The 16,947-nt window shown below is 39.7% G+C and overlaps 1 protein-coding gene across 6 annotated transcripts in view; it reads right to left on the reverse strand.

The window, feature by feature from the left end:
- dnah9 (dynein axonemal heavy chain 9) overlaps positions 1 to 16,947 on the reverse strand; it is a 302,000-nt gene that overhangs the window by 238,376 nt on the left and 46,677 nt on the right. For all 6 annotated transcript variants that reach the window (XR_010003878.1, XM_062973996.1, XM_062973995.1 and 3 more), the window contains exons 18-25: positions 16,126 to 16,348; positions 12,649 to 12,815; positions 10,847 to 11,717; positions 9,510 to 9,640; positions 9,087 to 9,213; positions 5,388 to 5,540; positions 4,942 to 5,067; positions 122 to 361 (exon numbers count right to left, since the gene is read on the reverse strand). Coding sequence is in view for 5 of the 6 variants with exons in the window: in XM_062973996.1 (XP_062830066.1) it covers positions 122 to 361; positions 4,942 to 5,067; positions 5,388 to 5,540; positions 9,087 to 9,213; positions 9,510 to 9,640; positions 10,847 to 11,717; positions 12,649 to 12,815; positions 16,126 to 16,348 (2,038 nt within the window). In the remaining variant the exon portion in view is untranslated. The remainder of the gene's footprint in view (positions 1 to 121; positions 362 to 4,941; positions 5,068 to 5,387; positions 5,541 to 9,086; positions 9,214 to 9,509; positions 9,641 to 10,846; positions 11,718 to 12,648; positions 12,816 to 16,125; positions 16,349 to 16,947) is intronic.

Consider the following 16,947-nt stretch of genomic DNA (forward strand, 5'->3'; position numbering starts at 1 on the left):
TTTCACCATCCTTGTGGGAGGCTTCTCTCATGTCCCCACATGGGGTGCTAGAGCTGAGAGAGGGAGCTCACCCACCCTCCCGAATTCGAATTAAGGCTGATGCTAATGTCATGTGACAAACCTTCTGAGCAATCATCTTGGCCACCACGTCTCGAGCATGTACATCGATAGTACAGATGGTCATGATCTTCTGCCTGTCCCCCTTTGAGAGATGGCCAATGAGCATGGTGATGAGAGTGTTCAGCTGTGTCACCTGCTTCTTATAGTACTCCTTCATAGCATTCTCATAGCCTTCCTCCAACCTGGCAAAGGAGATCCCAATCTCTGTGGTCCACCAAATCTGGGTACAGGTGAGTGCCACCTTGGAAAGGGGGAGAAATCAGCAGCCATCTCAAAGTCATCTATAATACATGGGTTCCAGGGTTAATTTGATTCACTCACATTATTATTTCCCACATTTTACCCAGACCTGCAAGTCAAGGTATCCTACAATTAGAAGGAAATACCATATAAACAACATAACATTGATAATATGTACACAGAATACAAATAAATATAAAAACACAAAAGATATTATCATTAAAATATCTCAGCTATTGATTGCATTATTGTATTTCATTCACAGTAGAATATCCATGGAGAGATGCAGGGGAAATGTTATATTTGAAATCAAAACAATAATATCTACTTTTTCTCACATACAAGCCATAGTCCAGAATGCTTCACTACACAGGCTTTTAGCTTGATCAAGCAGGGCTCTTCCTAGCATTTGAAGGAAGAATCAAAATGGAAGACAAAATGATTTCAAGTTCCTTTTCATGGAAAAACTACACAGACTTTGTCTACTAACAGTTATCTATACATATAAAAGAGTGATGGAATCCCGGCGACCAACAAAACAACAAAACTAAACACCCCACAACCTAGAAAATTTACAGCACAACCCTAATCCATGCCTCTAGGTTGATACAACAAAAAAGAAAAGAAAAATAAAGTCCTAATTAGAGGTAGAGGAATAATTGTTTTTCTCCAATTTCTGCCAGTTAGAAGGCTAAGCTCCGCCCACTTGGTCTCCTAGCAACCCACGCAGCCCAGGGGACAGGCAGAGTTAGGCCTCACCTAGGCCTCTTCCACACTTCCTATAAAATACAGATTATCAGATTTTAACTGGATTATATGGCAGTGTAGACTCAAGGCCCTTCCACACAGCTATATAACCCATTTATAATCTTATATTATCTGCTTTGAACTGAATTATCTTGAGTCCACACTGCCATATAATCCACTTCAGTGTGCATTTTAGACAGCTGTGTAGAAGGTGCCTCATATAATCCAGTTCTAAGCAGATAATATAAGATTATAAATATACAGTACAGTCTCACTTATCCAACTACTACAAAGAGAACCACCTGAAGCCTAACCCTGCCAAGACACAAGTGTGTGCTTTCCACCTACGTAACCGTGAAGCCAACAGGAAACTGAAAGTTACTTGGGTAGGCCAAGAGCTCGAACACTGTTTCCATCCTAAATATCTTGGTGTCACCTTAGATCGAACACTAACATATAGGAAACACTGCATGAACACCAAGCACAAAGTAGCTGCACGCAATAACATCCTGCGGAAACTGACTGGCAGTGCATGGGGTGCAGACCCACAAGTAATAAGAACATCAGCCTTGGCCTTGTCTTTCTCAACTGCAGAGTATGCCTGTCCTGTCTGGCACAAGTCTGCCCATGCGAAGCAGGTGGACATAGCACTGAACGAAACATGTAGAATAATCACAGGATGCCATAAACCTACACCTGTTGATAAACTCTACAAGTTAGCTGGTATTGTCCCTCCTGACGTGCGACGGGAAGTTGCTGCTAACTGTGAGAGAAATAAGGTCGAACATTGTGAAAGCCACCCACTGCATGACTATCAGCCTCCTCCCACCAGACTCAAATCAAGGAAGGGCTTCATGACAACCACCACTCCTCTTGATGTTCCCCCAGCAACAGCAAGGGTGTCCCTCTGGGCAGCTAAACCAAGCAATTCCAACTGGATGGCCCCCCATGAGGGTCTGCTTCCAGGGGCAAACCAAGAATGGGCAACTTGGAAGTCCCTGAACAGACTCAGAAGCGGAGTGGGCAGATCAAAAGACAACCTGGCAAGATGGCACTACCTGGAGGAATCCTCCACCTTGTGTGACTGTGGAGCTGAACAAACAACTCCGCATATGTATGCTTGCTCAAAATGCCCTGCCTCATGTATGGAGGGGGAGTTGTTTAAAGCTACGAACAATGCAGTCGCTGTTGCCCGCTTTTGGTCTAAAACTATTTAGGTATTTGTGATTCCTTTATTTTATCACTTTTGGACTTGTTTGTTATGCAATGCTTTTGACATGAAATAAATAAATCCAACATAAACAGGCCGGCAGAACATTGGATAAGTGAATATGTTGCATAATAAGAAGGGATTCAGGAAAAGCCGATTAAACATCAAATTAGGTAATCATTATACACATTAAGCACCAACACATCATGTTATACAACAAATTTGACAGAAAAAGTATTTCCATGCGCAGTAATGCTATGTAGTAATTACTATATTTACAAATTTACCACCAAAATCACAATGAATTTAAAACACTGACTACAAAAACATTGACTACCAAAAGGCCAACTGCATTTGGATAATCCAGAACATTGGATAAGTGAATGTTGGATAAGTGAGAATCTACTGTAATATGAAATAATCACTGTGGTATAATAATACAGAACAATATAATCTCTAAAACCAGGACAGTAAATAAAAAGCAACACTCTAAAAGCAGGGAAATTGGGAATTCCACAAATGAAACTATCAGGGCCAGCTAACACCTCCTAACAAAGTATTCCCATCACCAAAGTCTGGCAAATCCTCTGTTTTCTGAGGGCCACAGACAGTAGAAGCACATAAAATATCGCAAACAACACCACTCTGAAAACAAGGGAATTCCAGACAGGAAACTATCAGGGTCAGCTAACACCTCCCAACAAAAAATTCACTCAGGGAGGAAATAGCTAGGCTTTAAAGCTGCAAGTCCATTACATGCTAATCATTTTCCCTAATTGCAGCATTCATACTTGCCTCCAACAGACAAAAAAATCAAAAATATGGTATATTCACAACCTTTAGGAAATAATATCCCCTGATGGCGCAGCGTGTTAAAGCGCTGAGCTGCTGAACTTCTGGACTGAAAGGTCGCAGGTTTGAATTGGGGGAGCGGAGAGAGCCCCCACTGTTAGCCCCAGCTTCTGCCAACCCTAAACTTCAAAAACATGAGAATAGTTGGATAGGTACTGCTCCGGCGGGAAGGTAATGCCGCTCCATGCAGTCATGCCACATGACCTTGGAGGAGTCTACGGACAACGCCAGCTCTTCAGATTAGAAATGGAGATGAGCACCAACCCCCAGAGTCAGACACGACTGGACTTAATGTCAGGGGAAAACGTTTACCCTTTACCTTAACTACCACCAATTCCTCAATACTTTATTTCCCATACCACTATACTTCACCACAGCAACGCGTGGCCGGGCATAGCTAGTATTGATATACTGCTGCGTGCGTATTCTTCCACTGTGTAAAAATGTTATATTCCAAGATACTTCAGGAGTTTTCTCTAATTGATGCTGAAACACCTAGCAATATGCCCTCTCCAACAATAATGATATTTCCTTATTTAATGGGAATATGGCCTCTTGGGAGAGGAAATTATCAAATAAAAAGTCTTCAGGAGAAAGAATTTAGAAATTAGAAGATAAATAGCAATTACCTCAAAATGAAAGATGTCTCAAAGACCATGATTGCCACTGGGTTATGGTCACAAAAGATCAAATTGTGGGAACATAAAATGAAATAAAATTTAGACATTGCTGATTCCAAGGATATTCCCCCATTGGCTACCTGTGTCAGGTAATCTATGAGAAGCCATTAAAAATGTGCATAAGTAGCATAAGATATAGAATTATTGCATTTAAATGTCAAAGGATAGAAAGGGGAGGTTAACAAATACAGCAGAGTGTGTTGTAAATCATCAGGCAGTATAATTATTTACAAATGAGAACAGACAGAAAGACCTATATCATACAGCTATGCAAACGGTTCCAAAGCTGAAATATTTTCCAGGCTTTGAAAGATTGGTCTGAAAAACCACCTAGATTTTTCCCCTTAGTATCCAATAACTAAATCAAATTTAGATTGCCAGACTAGAAAAACAACCTCTGCTCAATAAATTAAAAAAATGGGAAATTCATTTTCACTAAACCTCTATTTTTTTAGAAGAAATAGCTTTTCTTTTCTTTTTTAAAAACAAAATACTCTAAGCTGCAGCACCATCTGATAATATTTAGTCATTGGCAACCTGATTCTTAAAGCACTGACCTCATTCAAGAACCATTAAATCAGAGCCAGCATTTGCAGGGGGAGAGGAGGGAGCATGTTTAAAATCTATCAGACAAGGGTTTATTGCCAGTCTTAATTTTTTACCAGTTTTCCATTGCTTTCCCACTTCTGAATGATTTGAAATACAGAAGAAATTTTTCTTCCCCATTCTGCCCCATAACAAGGCTTATGAACTACTATCTATGGCCACTACAAAGGGTCTGCTTCCCAACATTTTCATAGGATTCCCTATTCTACCATGATCCTTTGGGCTATTCTTGGTGTCTCAACTGCAGTGCTGTATTAACAGCCACAGCATTAACAACCATAGACATTTCCCAAAAAATGAAACATCACACCATCTCTTAATAAGCCTCACTGATTCTCAGAATGCAAATACTCTGATCATTACCTGGAAGACTACTCATGGGTAACAGATGTGGCAGATGCTCATGATTAAAGGACACGTGTTGTTTCCGGAACAAGTACACAACACACAACAGTTCATTCAGAAGAAAATGAAAATGGGCAGTACCTGTGCAGGGTAGTCAAAAAGCCATTGTTCTCTTGCCTTTTCTTCATAAGCCATCATAGCCTCTGTCATCTCATGTCTTACTGTGGCCCTCATGTGGTCAAGCACACGGTTCAGCCAGCTCTCCACCTAGAAGACAAAAAAGGCACTTATCATCTAGGATCATCTGCCAGACAGGGTTCCTTGTAAATTATATTTACCAAGCACAGATCAAAACAGCCCATGTTGCCTTGTAAATCCAAATTTTTTATAATCTTATAAAGTAAAATAAAATTGGATTTAAAATAGTGTACTGTAATACATTTTCTATTATGCTTGTTTAATCATTGTCCTCCCCACTTCTTTTGGAATTCTATTATTTTCATATATTTTTACTTCTCTTTAGTGAAGAGAGGCAGGAGATTCTCATTCCTAAAAGCAGCCTGGTTTCCTGATGTGGTTTTTCTCACCTGACCACTGCAGTCACATGGTTCACTGAAATCAACATATTCCTCCTCTTTGCTGTACATCCCTAAGCCCAGTTTGGTTGGAATTTGGTCAGACTCCACCTGGAATTTCATCTTGGCCATGTTGTCAAAGAGTTTTGAAAGATGACGCTGAACCTGAAAAATGAAATAGGACAAATGAAAGTTAGGATACAAGAGCTCTTATCTTCTCAAGTAATTATAATATTGTTCCAAGCTTGGAAAAGCTACTTAGTAGACTGTAGACTCCCAGAACCTCTCAGCAGCCATGCTAGCTAGATATCCTAGACGTCAAAAAGTAATTTTTCAAATTCTGCTGTTATCAAAGCTCTGAATCAAAGAAAAGAACACTGAAGGAAACGGCAAAGAATGTCTGAGTATTCCTCACCTAAGAAAACCTTGTGGAATTTATGAGATCAGTGTGTCCATAGATGTCCTTGAAGGCACATAGACACACACATGTTAAATGTCCACTGTCCTTGGTGAAAGTCCATTCTTCCAGAGATCTGAATTTTGTGAAATGCTCAACAGCTGTAACTGGCATTCAGGGGCTGACAGAACCAACTCTCCACAATCCTGAAATAAACCCTCTTTTATGTATAAAGTGTGCCTCATCTATTTGATAAAATGTATATAAAGCATTTTCATTTTCTACCAAGTGGTCCCCTAAAGCTTTCAATAGCACTTAAATCATGGCAAGCTCAATACTGGGCCCACCAAGATAAAATTGTTGTGTATTTAATCCTCTTTCTGGAATTGGCAGAAAGAACGGAAAGACAACAATAGAAAGGCCACAGGTTTATCCATATTTATCCATATTTGATGCTACTTGACATTTATTTTGATTTTCCAGCAAATCACTTTAAATGAGGAATAACAGGCACAGCTCAAACAATGCCTTCTTATACTGGGGATGCTTTCAAGGCAATATTTCTCTTTTGAGTTTTTGTGCCTTACTGCTGTGCTTTGAAACACTGATGAAATGTGAAATCCTGAATAGCTAACATGCAACAATCTCCCGTTTTGCTTTGTTTTATTTACTGTGTGCATGTGAGAAAGCAAAGTTATTATATAAAGCTAACATCACACTGAATTTTAAAAAATCATCAGAATAAAAAAAAATAAGTTTAGATTCTTGATAGATGTAAGTAAGTACGCTATTAAGCTTTTATATCACTGGTGAATAAACGGATAAGAGAGATGGCAACATTTCACTCCATCCTTCCATCAGGCCCGGTTCTTCATTGTGGCCCATGAAGCCACCGCTTTGGGTGCAGCCCTTCCTGGGCGCACTTGAAGCGGCGGTGGCGGGGGCGACCATTGGGTCACTCGCCGAGGGAAAAGGAAGTATTTTGTATTCTCGCGAAACCCAATGGTCGCCACCACCGCCGGTAAGTTTGGGGTGGGGGGCGTAATTTCGGGGGGGGCGCAGCCTTAGGTTTGCTTACATACTGAGAAAACCTAGGGCCGCTCCTGCCTTCCATCATCATAAAATAACTGTCAGCCATAGCTTGACCTGAGTGAACATTTCTCTTGATCAGTTAATGGCTAAATACAAACATAACACATGATCCTCATTCTTCAGGAAGGAATCTCTGGCCTTCCAGGTATTACTGTAATCCAAACCAATTTATCTCTAACTGTAGTCAGCCCTCCACATTTGCTGAAGTTAGGAGCACGGACCTCAGTGAAAGTGAAAAATTGCTATATTTTTATCTGAGAGAAAACCTCTCTAGGAATTTCTAGGTTCTCCTGCATGACTCTCTAGTCAAATTCTGCTGGGAGTTGACAGAAGAATGGCACCGAAGGACCCAAAGATTCCTACAGAGGTATTCTCTCTAAGACTCTGGTTATGCCAGCATGGATCTATGATCAAATCCCTACAGAAAACATTTTAATGAAATCTATGAACAATCAAATCCACAAATATCAAACACATAAATACAAAAGCTCAACTGTATTGACCATGCTGGTTCAGGATGAGGTGATGCCCATAATATCAAAAAGGCAACAGTTTCCACCCTCTTTTTCTCAAAGTCTCAATTCTTAAAAAAAAGAAATGGATGGGGGAAAATTTTGTAACATATACAAAAAATTGAGATTCCAACCATGTGTATATTTCAGAGTTCTAATACCATTCAGGAAATGTTCGTCCTACTTGGGGCAGAACTGGGTTTTTTCACTCCTTCATCTCAAAGATGACACTGTGGGCACTGCTAACATTAGGAAAAATCAGAGCCAATTTTATTCTGGCAGTCTTGCTGTGACTTCTGGCATGAGTTTTTATTACGGTGAAAGCAGGTTCACACCCAGCAATTACAAGGACAGAGGTCACTGTCACCAATTCTGTGCCATATGAAAGAAAGAACCATCTACACTGCCATAAAATGCAGCTTGAACTGCATTGGAATGGTCAGTGTAGACTTAGGTAATGCATATTGAACTGCATTGAACTGGATTATATGAGTTTACACTGCCATATAATCCAGTTCAATGCAGTTAATCTTCATTCAGAAACGGCATTATATGGCAGTGTAGATGGGGCCAAAATCAACTGTGGCAATGGCTTCACTCAGAGTGCCAACATATCTAAGTGTGTCATTACAAGTACCCCATGTGCCTCTCCTGAGTGTGTAAAGGGTGTTTGCCAACTGCTACATCATCCTAACCCTTAGAAGCAGAGTCTCTGCTGAAAAGAAATTAAAGGGACTACAGAAATTAGTAGATGCAAAAGAGAAACCACTGCTACAGAAGAAGAAAAAATAAGACAATAGTTAGAATTACCAGAGGATAAATAGGTTCCTTCTATTAAGGCAGATTTGGTTAATATATGGCCTGCCAAACATTTTGCATCTACAGCTTCCAGAATTCCCAGCCAGAATGGTAAGTAATTATGAAAGCTGTAGTTAAAATACATTGATGGCCAAAGATTCTGCTCTCGTGCTTTAAAAGGACTTTTGAGTTCAGTGGCTTGTTGTTTTTGAAAATCAGATAATAAATACTAGCAGTGACTTTTTCAGTTTTAATAGATTCTTCATTTTTGCCTAACCTTAGCACTTAACCTGGGAAAATGTACCATAAGAGAAAACTATCTAAATGCAAAAAGACTGGCAAAATAATTGCTGTATTTATAATTTCACTCTGGACTAACAACAATCAGGAAAGGAACAAGCACATCAGTACAACAGAGGAGAGGGCCCTTGTACCTCTAATAGCTGTAGGAGAGCACATTTCACCACATATAAACTGCTGTGCCCTCTCCTACTCAACTCTTAAAGGCCCAGGATCTTTTTGTTATGCTACATTTAACCATCACAGTCACCATGGGACATTCAAGCTGTTGAATCTTTATGCCTAACACACAGCAAAAAAAAACTTGCTGTACCAGTTTTCTTCCTCCCAAATAATCCCTTTCCCTTTCCCTTTTGTGAATAGTATATGCTGACCCGACTTAATGGAGTTTTAAGGGAAAGGGGGGTATAGACTGCCATCTAGTGCTGATTCAAAAGTGTAATGATTTTTCAAAGGAAACATTTATTGTCCACGTAGCAATGAAATAATACTGTCATCTTTCTCTAGCAAGTTTCTGAGCATTGAGCATCTAACACATTATACCCAGCCCCCAAAAAACCCTTCAACCCAAAACACATTTCTATAACTGGAAAAGCAATTGAGATGTCTTACCAGCTGTGGGTTGGTGCCATTTGAAAGAATATCCAATAAATCGGCAGAAGAAATAAAGTAAAACCTGGGAAAGGCCAACCTCTTAGTGTCCAAATACTCAGCCAAAGCTTTTTCGCAAAGAGACAATCTGAGGGGAAAATCAAGTGGGGAAGAAAACAAATGCATCCTTGATGAAGAAGCAGCTCTGATACCTAACTCCATATTTTGAAACTTTTGGGAGTACTGTAGCTTCATCTGTTGCACATATGCATTTGTTGCACTATAGATGCACCACAGGTGTTACATTATGACCAGTACACTTAAATGTTTCGAGATCATATTGTGCAAAATAACTTCAAAGTTCTTAAGAGATGTCGACATTTATGATTGTCGAATCAAACTTACCATATATGTGTGTAAAAGGAACTTGGAGCTCTTACCCACCTATTTTGGATATCTTCTAATTTCTCATAAAGACCAGACTTGTTAGTTGCCTCCACTACATTTGGTGTTTTCTCAGCATCGTATGCTAGCTCCTTAAAGTCAACATCAATTCCCTCAAAGCGTTTAGAATCCTACAAATGACAAGACATAACTTAAATTGATTGACTGCCTTCACAGATGTGTTCCTTCATTTTTCATTTCTAAAATATTTTGCACACAATTCCCTATTTCAAATGTGCAGCCAAATGTGTCAGCTGGACAGAAAAATCTGTCTTTCAAATGTAAGACAATAGTCTCAAAACATTATGGCTCTGGAGAGCACAGGAACATCTGAAATGTTTCTAATACAATTCTAGGTGCAAACAAATTATGGGCATCCATTTCAGATATTCAGTTATGGATTACATCTCACATTAGTTCTAGTTAGAACAGTAAGTGGTGAGAGATGCTGGGAGTGGAAGCTACAATCCAATGACATGTGGAGCACCATAAGTCATCCTCCTCCAATTAAGCAACTCTCCCTTGGCATCAGATATTTATCAGTGATGAAGGCGATTTCTGTAGAGCTCAAGCACCACAACAATATAATATAATTGCACTGTTTACTCCCATCAGTTCACCTAACAATATATACTATTTTTATATTACTTTAACTGACATGATATCTTCTAAAGAATTCAATTTCTGGAAACTATAGTTTGGGGAGATTCTATTTCTGTTTAGAAATTTTAATCTCTATAGAGATCATGAATCCCCTATCAAAATATCCTTTATTATGCAGTTAGGGGAGATCTACACTTCAGGCTTGATTAAGGGCACCTCAAGCTGGTGTCTTCCAGGTGTGTTGGACCATCTGTCTCATCACCACCAACAAGTATGGCCTGTGATGAAGAAGTCAGGAGAGATCTACATTTCAGGCTTTGTTAGATCTCCCCTAACATCTGAATAAAAGGCTATACTTGCTGGTGATGCTGAGAAGGATGGTCTAACACAGTTGTTCTCAACCTGGGGTCCCCAGATGTCTTTGGCCTTCAACTCCCAGAAATCCTAACAGCTGGTAAAGTGGCTGGGGTTTCTGGAAGTTGTAGGGCAAAAACATCTGGGGACCCCGGGTTGAGAACCACTAGTCTAACACATCTGGAAGACACCAGGTTGAGGAAGGCAGCTCAAGAAAACTCTACTTTTTATGATGGTTTACTGGACTGCCTTGGGAAACAATGCCATGAGGTACCTTGAATCAACATAGAACTGAATTAGCAATCTCCTTTAAATAACTGCTCTCAGGAAAATGAAGAATCACTCCATTCATCCTTGTAGAAAGATAACTACATTTTTACCTCAGGAAGCTGTGCCCGGATATCTTCTGATCCAATGAATATACTTTCTAAATGAGACCAGGTCCGCTGAACCTCAAACCAGATGGAAATTACTAAGTCTGCTGTAGACAGTTTCCTCTGCCAGAAAGATACTTCCTCTAGGAAGAAGGCAATGTATTTAGATGTCATCATATTTTGCAACTGAACCTGGTTGTCTTCAAGGGTCTCAATGAGTTCCTCATCAGACTTCAACAGTGGGACATTCGTGCGCAGGTGAGGTTCATACTGAAATGTCATGCCTGCCCAGGTTGTTTTTATTTCTTTCACTACCTTCTCCATGCTCATTTCTTTAATGGCTTTATCCACAATGCTCCGAACCTCATCCTCAAAGTTATGTAAGTTGAGTTTCAGCAAGTCTGCTAGAGTTGTGTCTGCATCCATTATGAACTGCACACCCGTTGCTTGCATCAGTTGGTTCCAATGCCTCTCCCGGATAGCAGGGTTTTGTAGCTCTGAGATAGCCTTCAGTGAGGTCAAGATGTTTTTTACTTTGTTTTCTAATCCAGAGAAAGCATCCCAGGCCCGGGTTTCTTTATCCAGGTTCCGAATCCCTTTGGCAAACCTTTTGCACTCCAGTTCCATGTTTTCTATATTAATATCTTTCCATTTTGTAGTCTCCCACTCATTCATGCTAGATGTCACTATGGAAATCACATCCCAAAGTTCTTTAAGAATTAGCACCTCCTTTCTGCACTGCTTCAGCTGCTTATAGTCTGGAACACCAACTTCAAACAATGCAGCTGACTCATGAATTGAGGCCATGGTGACTTCCATTTCCTGAAGTTCAGTGTGGGCTGCAGCCAGCATTTGGTAAGGATTTGCTGCATCAAACCTAAGAAGAAAGGTTTAAATTCCCATTAATCATAACTTGTTTTTTCCCTTTAAAATGTATTGGATCCTCAAATAGTATTATGTAGGTGTGTGGTGGAATGAAAACAGAAATATGAAATCCAGCTTCAAATGGCAAGAAGAGGAAATTCTGATGTCTGAAATTAGCTTTCTTTAAGACTTGAAAGACTTCAAGTTCTAACTCATTGCTGTTCTTCATGAAGAAACTGTTCAAAACATTGTTAGAAAAACAAACTTCATGACATATTTGTTGATATGAGACTTCAAAATGAAAGGCAAATATGGGCAAAAAAAAAAAAACCCTAAACAAGAATCACATACAGAAAGGTGTCCAGAAGGTCCCTCCAAGAATTTAATCCAACTGAAGGAAGCTAAGTTTCATGCAATTTAACCCAAAAGAAAGAGATAAGAAGAAGACGAAGAGGAAAGTGACTGGGTCACTTGATGAAAGCACCTTAGCAATTTCATTTGGACATGAAGAGAGTAAGGCCAGGCCTGGCACAATTCTATTTTCAATCATTTAGATAATTATTTAGGGAAGTGTCATAGCTTAGTGTCATGTAGAAGCTTCCAACTGCAATTCCTGGGATCCCCAGATACACCTGGAAATTACTCCTGTCTGCAGCATTACAGAACTGCGGGCAATTAGTGCAGACCAACCGTAGCAATCTTGTAAACTGAAACTTCCACCAGCCTAAACCAGCACAAACAAACAAAAGAAGGAAGATGGTAGCTGTGATCCAAAAACATTTGGATGACCACAAAGTAACTCAGCCCTGAGGCACCCAATAAGAGCTAGGTAGGCCATTGTTCTACCTTAATACAAGGAAGGTTTTATAAGTCCCTTTTCTTGCTTGAGTAACAAAAAAGGTAAATAAATGCAAACAGGGGTGGAATCTGCTCTCCATCCAAACCTGAATGGTGCCTCTTTATGAAATCTTTCTCTGAATTTTTGCTGTTCCACATCAAACACTGCACACTTTTTGCGAAGAACTGTCACTTCATTTGCTTGCAGTGGAGCCACATGATGCTTCGCAGTTATTGCCAACTTCTTCACATGGTTCCATTTTTCTGGCAGCTCCTGGAATCAAAACAGAAACAAATGAAAAAGGAATGATGCTGTCAGGGAGCAGACTCAATTTGATCTAAAGAAATGCACAGAATTTTCTGTCTACAACAGCATGATCAAAATGATTAATCGTCTGGAATTAAAAATTGGAGCAGTACCTCACTGATTTTCCTAATAAGTCATTGGCCTGAATCCTGTTGGTGATCTTCCTGTTTCTAACTTCCAGGTATATGGATGTATTTCTAACATCATTGCAGAAGGAGACAGCTAGTACCTTGCTATGCAACCCCAACTAACAGCTCCAGGCCATATGGTAATGGACCTTCTCCCATTTTCCATTGACAATGGCCAGACTTACAAGATCTGACAGAATAAGCTAATCAGCATCTGGAGGGTTGCAAGTTTCCCAGTTCTCTTCAATTCAGTTTATCCTTTAAATCCTGGTCTTCCACACCTCTTTAGCTCCATCTTAAGATACAGATCAGTCATTTACCAGCTCCAATTATAGGAGTAACTATCTCAGGCCCCTTCTACACTGCCATATAAAATCCTGATTATCTTCTTTGAACTGATTATATGGCAATGTAGATTCATATAAATCAGTTCAAAGCCAGTAATGTGGCCTATCTCCTTTGATAATCTGGATAATTTGACAGCGTAGAAGGAGTCTCAGTGATAATTAAGTCAATTCTCTCTCTTTCACATGCCACTTATCAAAATATGTGGCTGGGACACTATTACTGTGCATTACTCTGCACATGCACGTATGTGCCTTCCTAGTGTCTGGCAGCTCTCAAGCCCCAGGAAGTACTGAACTATGACTCTAGAGACCAGGATTTGATTCCCTGCTTGGCCATGGAAACCACTGGGTTGTCTTGGGTAAATTCTGTAATAGATTTGCCTTAGGGCACACAACAACAGCACCATTCATAAAGCTATAGGAAACCATGGGACCAATGCAATGTTTTAAATGCCTTAATGTTAAATGTTTTAATGTTTTTTGTATGTCTGATCTATATATATAAAAGAGTGATGGCATCACGGCGACTCACAAAACAACAAAAGTACAGTCCCCGCAACCTTGAAATTTGACAACACAACCCATCATCCATGCCTCCAGGTTGATATAACAAAAAGAAAAGAAAAACAAAGTCCTAATTAGAGGGAGAGCAATAATTTTTTTATCCAATTGCTGCCAGTTTAGAGGGCTAATCTCTGCCCACTTCGTCTCCTAGCAACCAACTCCTAGCAAGCCAAGGGACAGCCAGGGTTCAGTTAGGGGACAGGCAGACTTAGGCTATCTAATTTGCACTGGATTATATGGCAGTGTAGACTCAAGGCCCTTCCACACAGCTATATAACCCATTTATAATCTTATATTATCTGCTTTGCACTGGATTATCTTGACTCCACACTGCCATATAATCCACTTCAGTGTGCATTTTATATAGCTGTGAAGAAGGGGCATCATATAATCCAGTTCTAAGCAGATAATATAAGATTATCAATAAACAGTAGACTCTCACTTATACAACATAAACAGGCCAGCAGGTTAAGTGAATATGTTGGATAATAAGAAGGGATTAAGGAAAAGCCTATTAAACATCAAATTAGGTAATCGTTATACAAATTAAGCACCAAAACATATTATACAACAAATTTGACAGAAAAAGTAATTCCATGCGCAGTAATGCTATGTAGTAATTACAGTAGAGTCTCACTTATCCAACACTCGCTTATCCAATGTTCTGGATTATCCAATGCATTTTTGTAGTCAATGTTTTCAATATATCGTGATATTTTGGTGCTAAATTCATAAATACAGTAATTACTACATAGCATTACTGTGTATTGAACTACTTTTTCTGCCAAATTTGTTGTCTAACATGATATTTTGGTGCTTCATTTGTAAAATCATAACCTAATTTGATGTTTAATAGGCTTTTCCTCAATGCCTCCTTATTATCCAACATACTCGCTTATCCAATATTCTGCCAGCCCATTTATGTTGGATAAGTGAGACTCTACTGTACTATATTTACAAATTTACCACTAAAATATCACAATGAATTTAAAACACTGACTACAAAAACATTGATTATGAAAAGGCAGACTGCGTTGGATAATCCAGAACATTGTATAAGTGAATGTTGGATAAGTGAGATTCTACTTTAATATGAAATAATTACTGGGATAGAATAATGTAGAACAATAAAATCTCTAAAACCAGGACAGTAAATAAACAGGGGAATTCCACACAGGAAACAATCAGGGCCAGCTAACACCTCCCAACAAACTATTCCCATCATCAAAGTCTGGCAAATCCTCTGTTTTCTCAGGGCCACAGACAGTAGAAGCACATAAAATATCGCAAACAACACCACTTTGAAAACAAGGGAATTCCAAACAGGAAAGAATCAAGGCCAGCTAACACCTCCCAACAAAAAATTCACTCAGGGAGGAAACAGCCAGGCTTTAAAGCTGCAAGGCCTAATCATTTCCCCTAATTGCAGCATTCATACTTGCCTCCAACAGAAAAAAAAACCAATCAGAAATATTGTATATTCACAACCTTTAGGAAATAATATCCCCTGATGGCGCAGCGTGTTAAAGCGCTGAGCTGCTGAACTTCTGGACCGAAAGGCCGCAGATTTGAATTGGGGGAGCGGAGAGAGCCCCACTGTTAGCCCCAGCTTCTGCCAACCCAGAAGTTCAAAAACATGCAAATGTGAGTGCATCAATAGGTACTGCTCCAGCGGGAAGGTAACGCCGCTCCATGCAGTCATCCCACATGACCTTGGAGGAGTCTACGGACAACGCCGGCTCTTTGGCTTAGAAATGGAGATGAGCACCAACCCCCAGAATCAGACATGACTGGACTTAATGTCAGGGGGAAACCTTTACCCTTTACCTTAACTACCACCAATTCCTCAATACTTTATTTCCCATACCACCATACTTTGCCACAGCAACGCGTGGCCGGGCACAGCTAGTGATTTATAAAGTTTTAATTAGCTAATTTATGGTTATATGTATTGATTTTAGACTTGTAATGTTTTCTTTAATATGGTTGTGAGGCATTGAATGTTTGCCATTTACTATGTTGTTGAACCACTTTGAGTCCCCCTAGGAGTGAGAAAAGCGGTATATAAATGAAATAAATAAATAATGTGTGCATAAATTGCCAACAGGATGTCAGCCTATATGCGTACTATATGCGTACTTAATGAGTAAGTTTGTTCTCAGATGACTGCCAAGTTAATATTGGTGTTTTAAGAAGTGTGTCCATGTATTTGTACATCAATGAAATATTTCCACCCACCTCCAGCTGTCTATATGCTTCCAATGGCAGTTCTTGCTCATAAGCCTTCAGCAATTCAATAGTTTGTTTCAAGGGCTCAAACATTTCATCGGTGCTTGTCTGTCTGTCTTTAACAGCCAGCAGATGACCCATGACTTCCACCAAGCCCTCATAATCTCCTTTTTCCACCTCTTTACTCAGACCTCTTTCAGCAACTTTGATGAACTCTTCCAGGTCAGCCAAGCTAAAAACAGAGAAGACAAGAAAACAGGAACTTTTTTTTTTAGAATTTTGAGTGTTAACCAGGCTTATCAACATGAAATGCAGTACACAAAGTAAGGGAAAAACTTTACCGTACACTATGTCCTATATCCAGAATAATTCATATATTGTGTGAGTTTGCTTTAGAATTGAATTGGGGAAAAATAGCCTGGTGGATCCCAATCACAAATTCCCTTGATGAGCCTTCTTAGAAAAGGCATGTGAAAATCATGTACCTAAACAATCTTCCTAAGTCCCTGAATACTATGCAATTTGAATATGAACTTACTAGAGCATGCTTTACAAGTCAGTGTGACCTTTCCTTCTGTTATTAAATTGGGAACAAACAACCTATGGAAAGCAGATCAATGTTTATTTCCCAATAGATGTTACCCCTCACATATATATGCATACACACACACACGTACATACACACACACACGGAGAGAGTGGTGTGCCACAAAAAGTCATATGCTGTTGCAGCTGCTAGGAGACAAAAGCAGGGGGAAGCTACTGCATGAAAGCCCAGCTTGTGGGGCTGGCTAAGGCCCCTGCTTAGCTACTGGGGAAATTGTATACTGC

This window comes from Anolis carolinensis, chromosome 2, assembly GCF_035594765.1.
Source record: "Anolis carolinensis isolate JA03-04 chromosome 2, rAnoCar3.1.pri, whole genome shotgun sequence".
Classification (NCBI taxonomy): domain Eukaryota; kingdom Metazoa; phylum Chordata; class Lepidosauria; order Squamata; family Dactyloidae; genus Anolis; species Anolis carolinensis.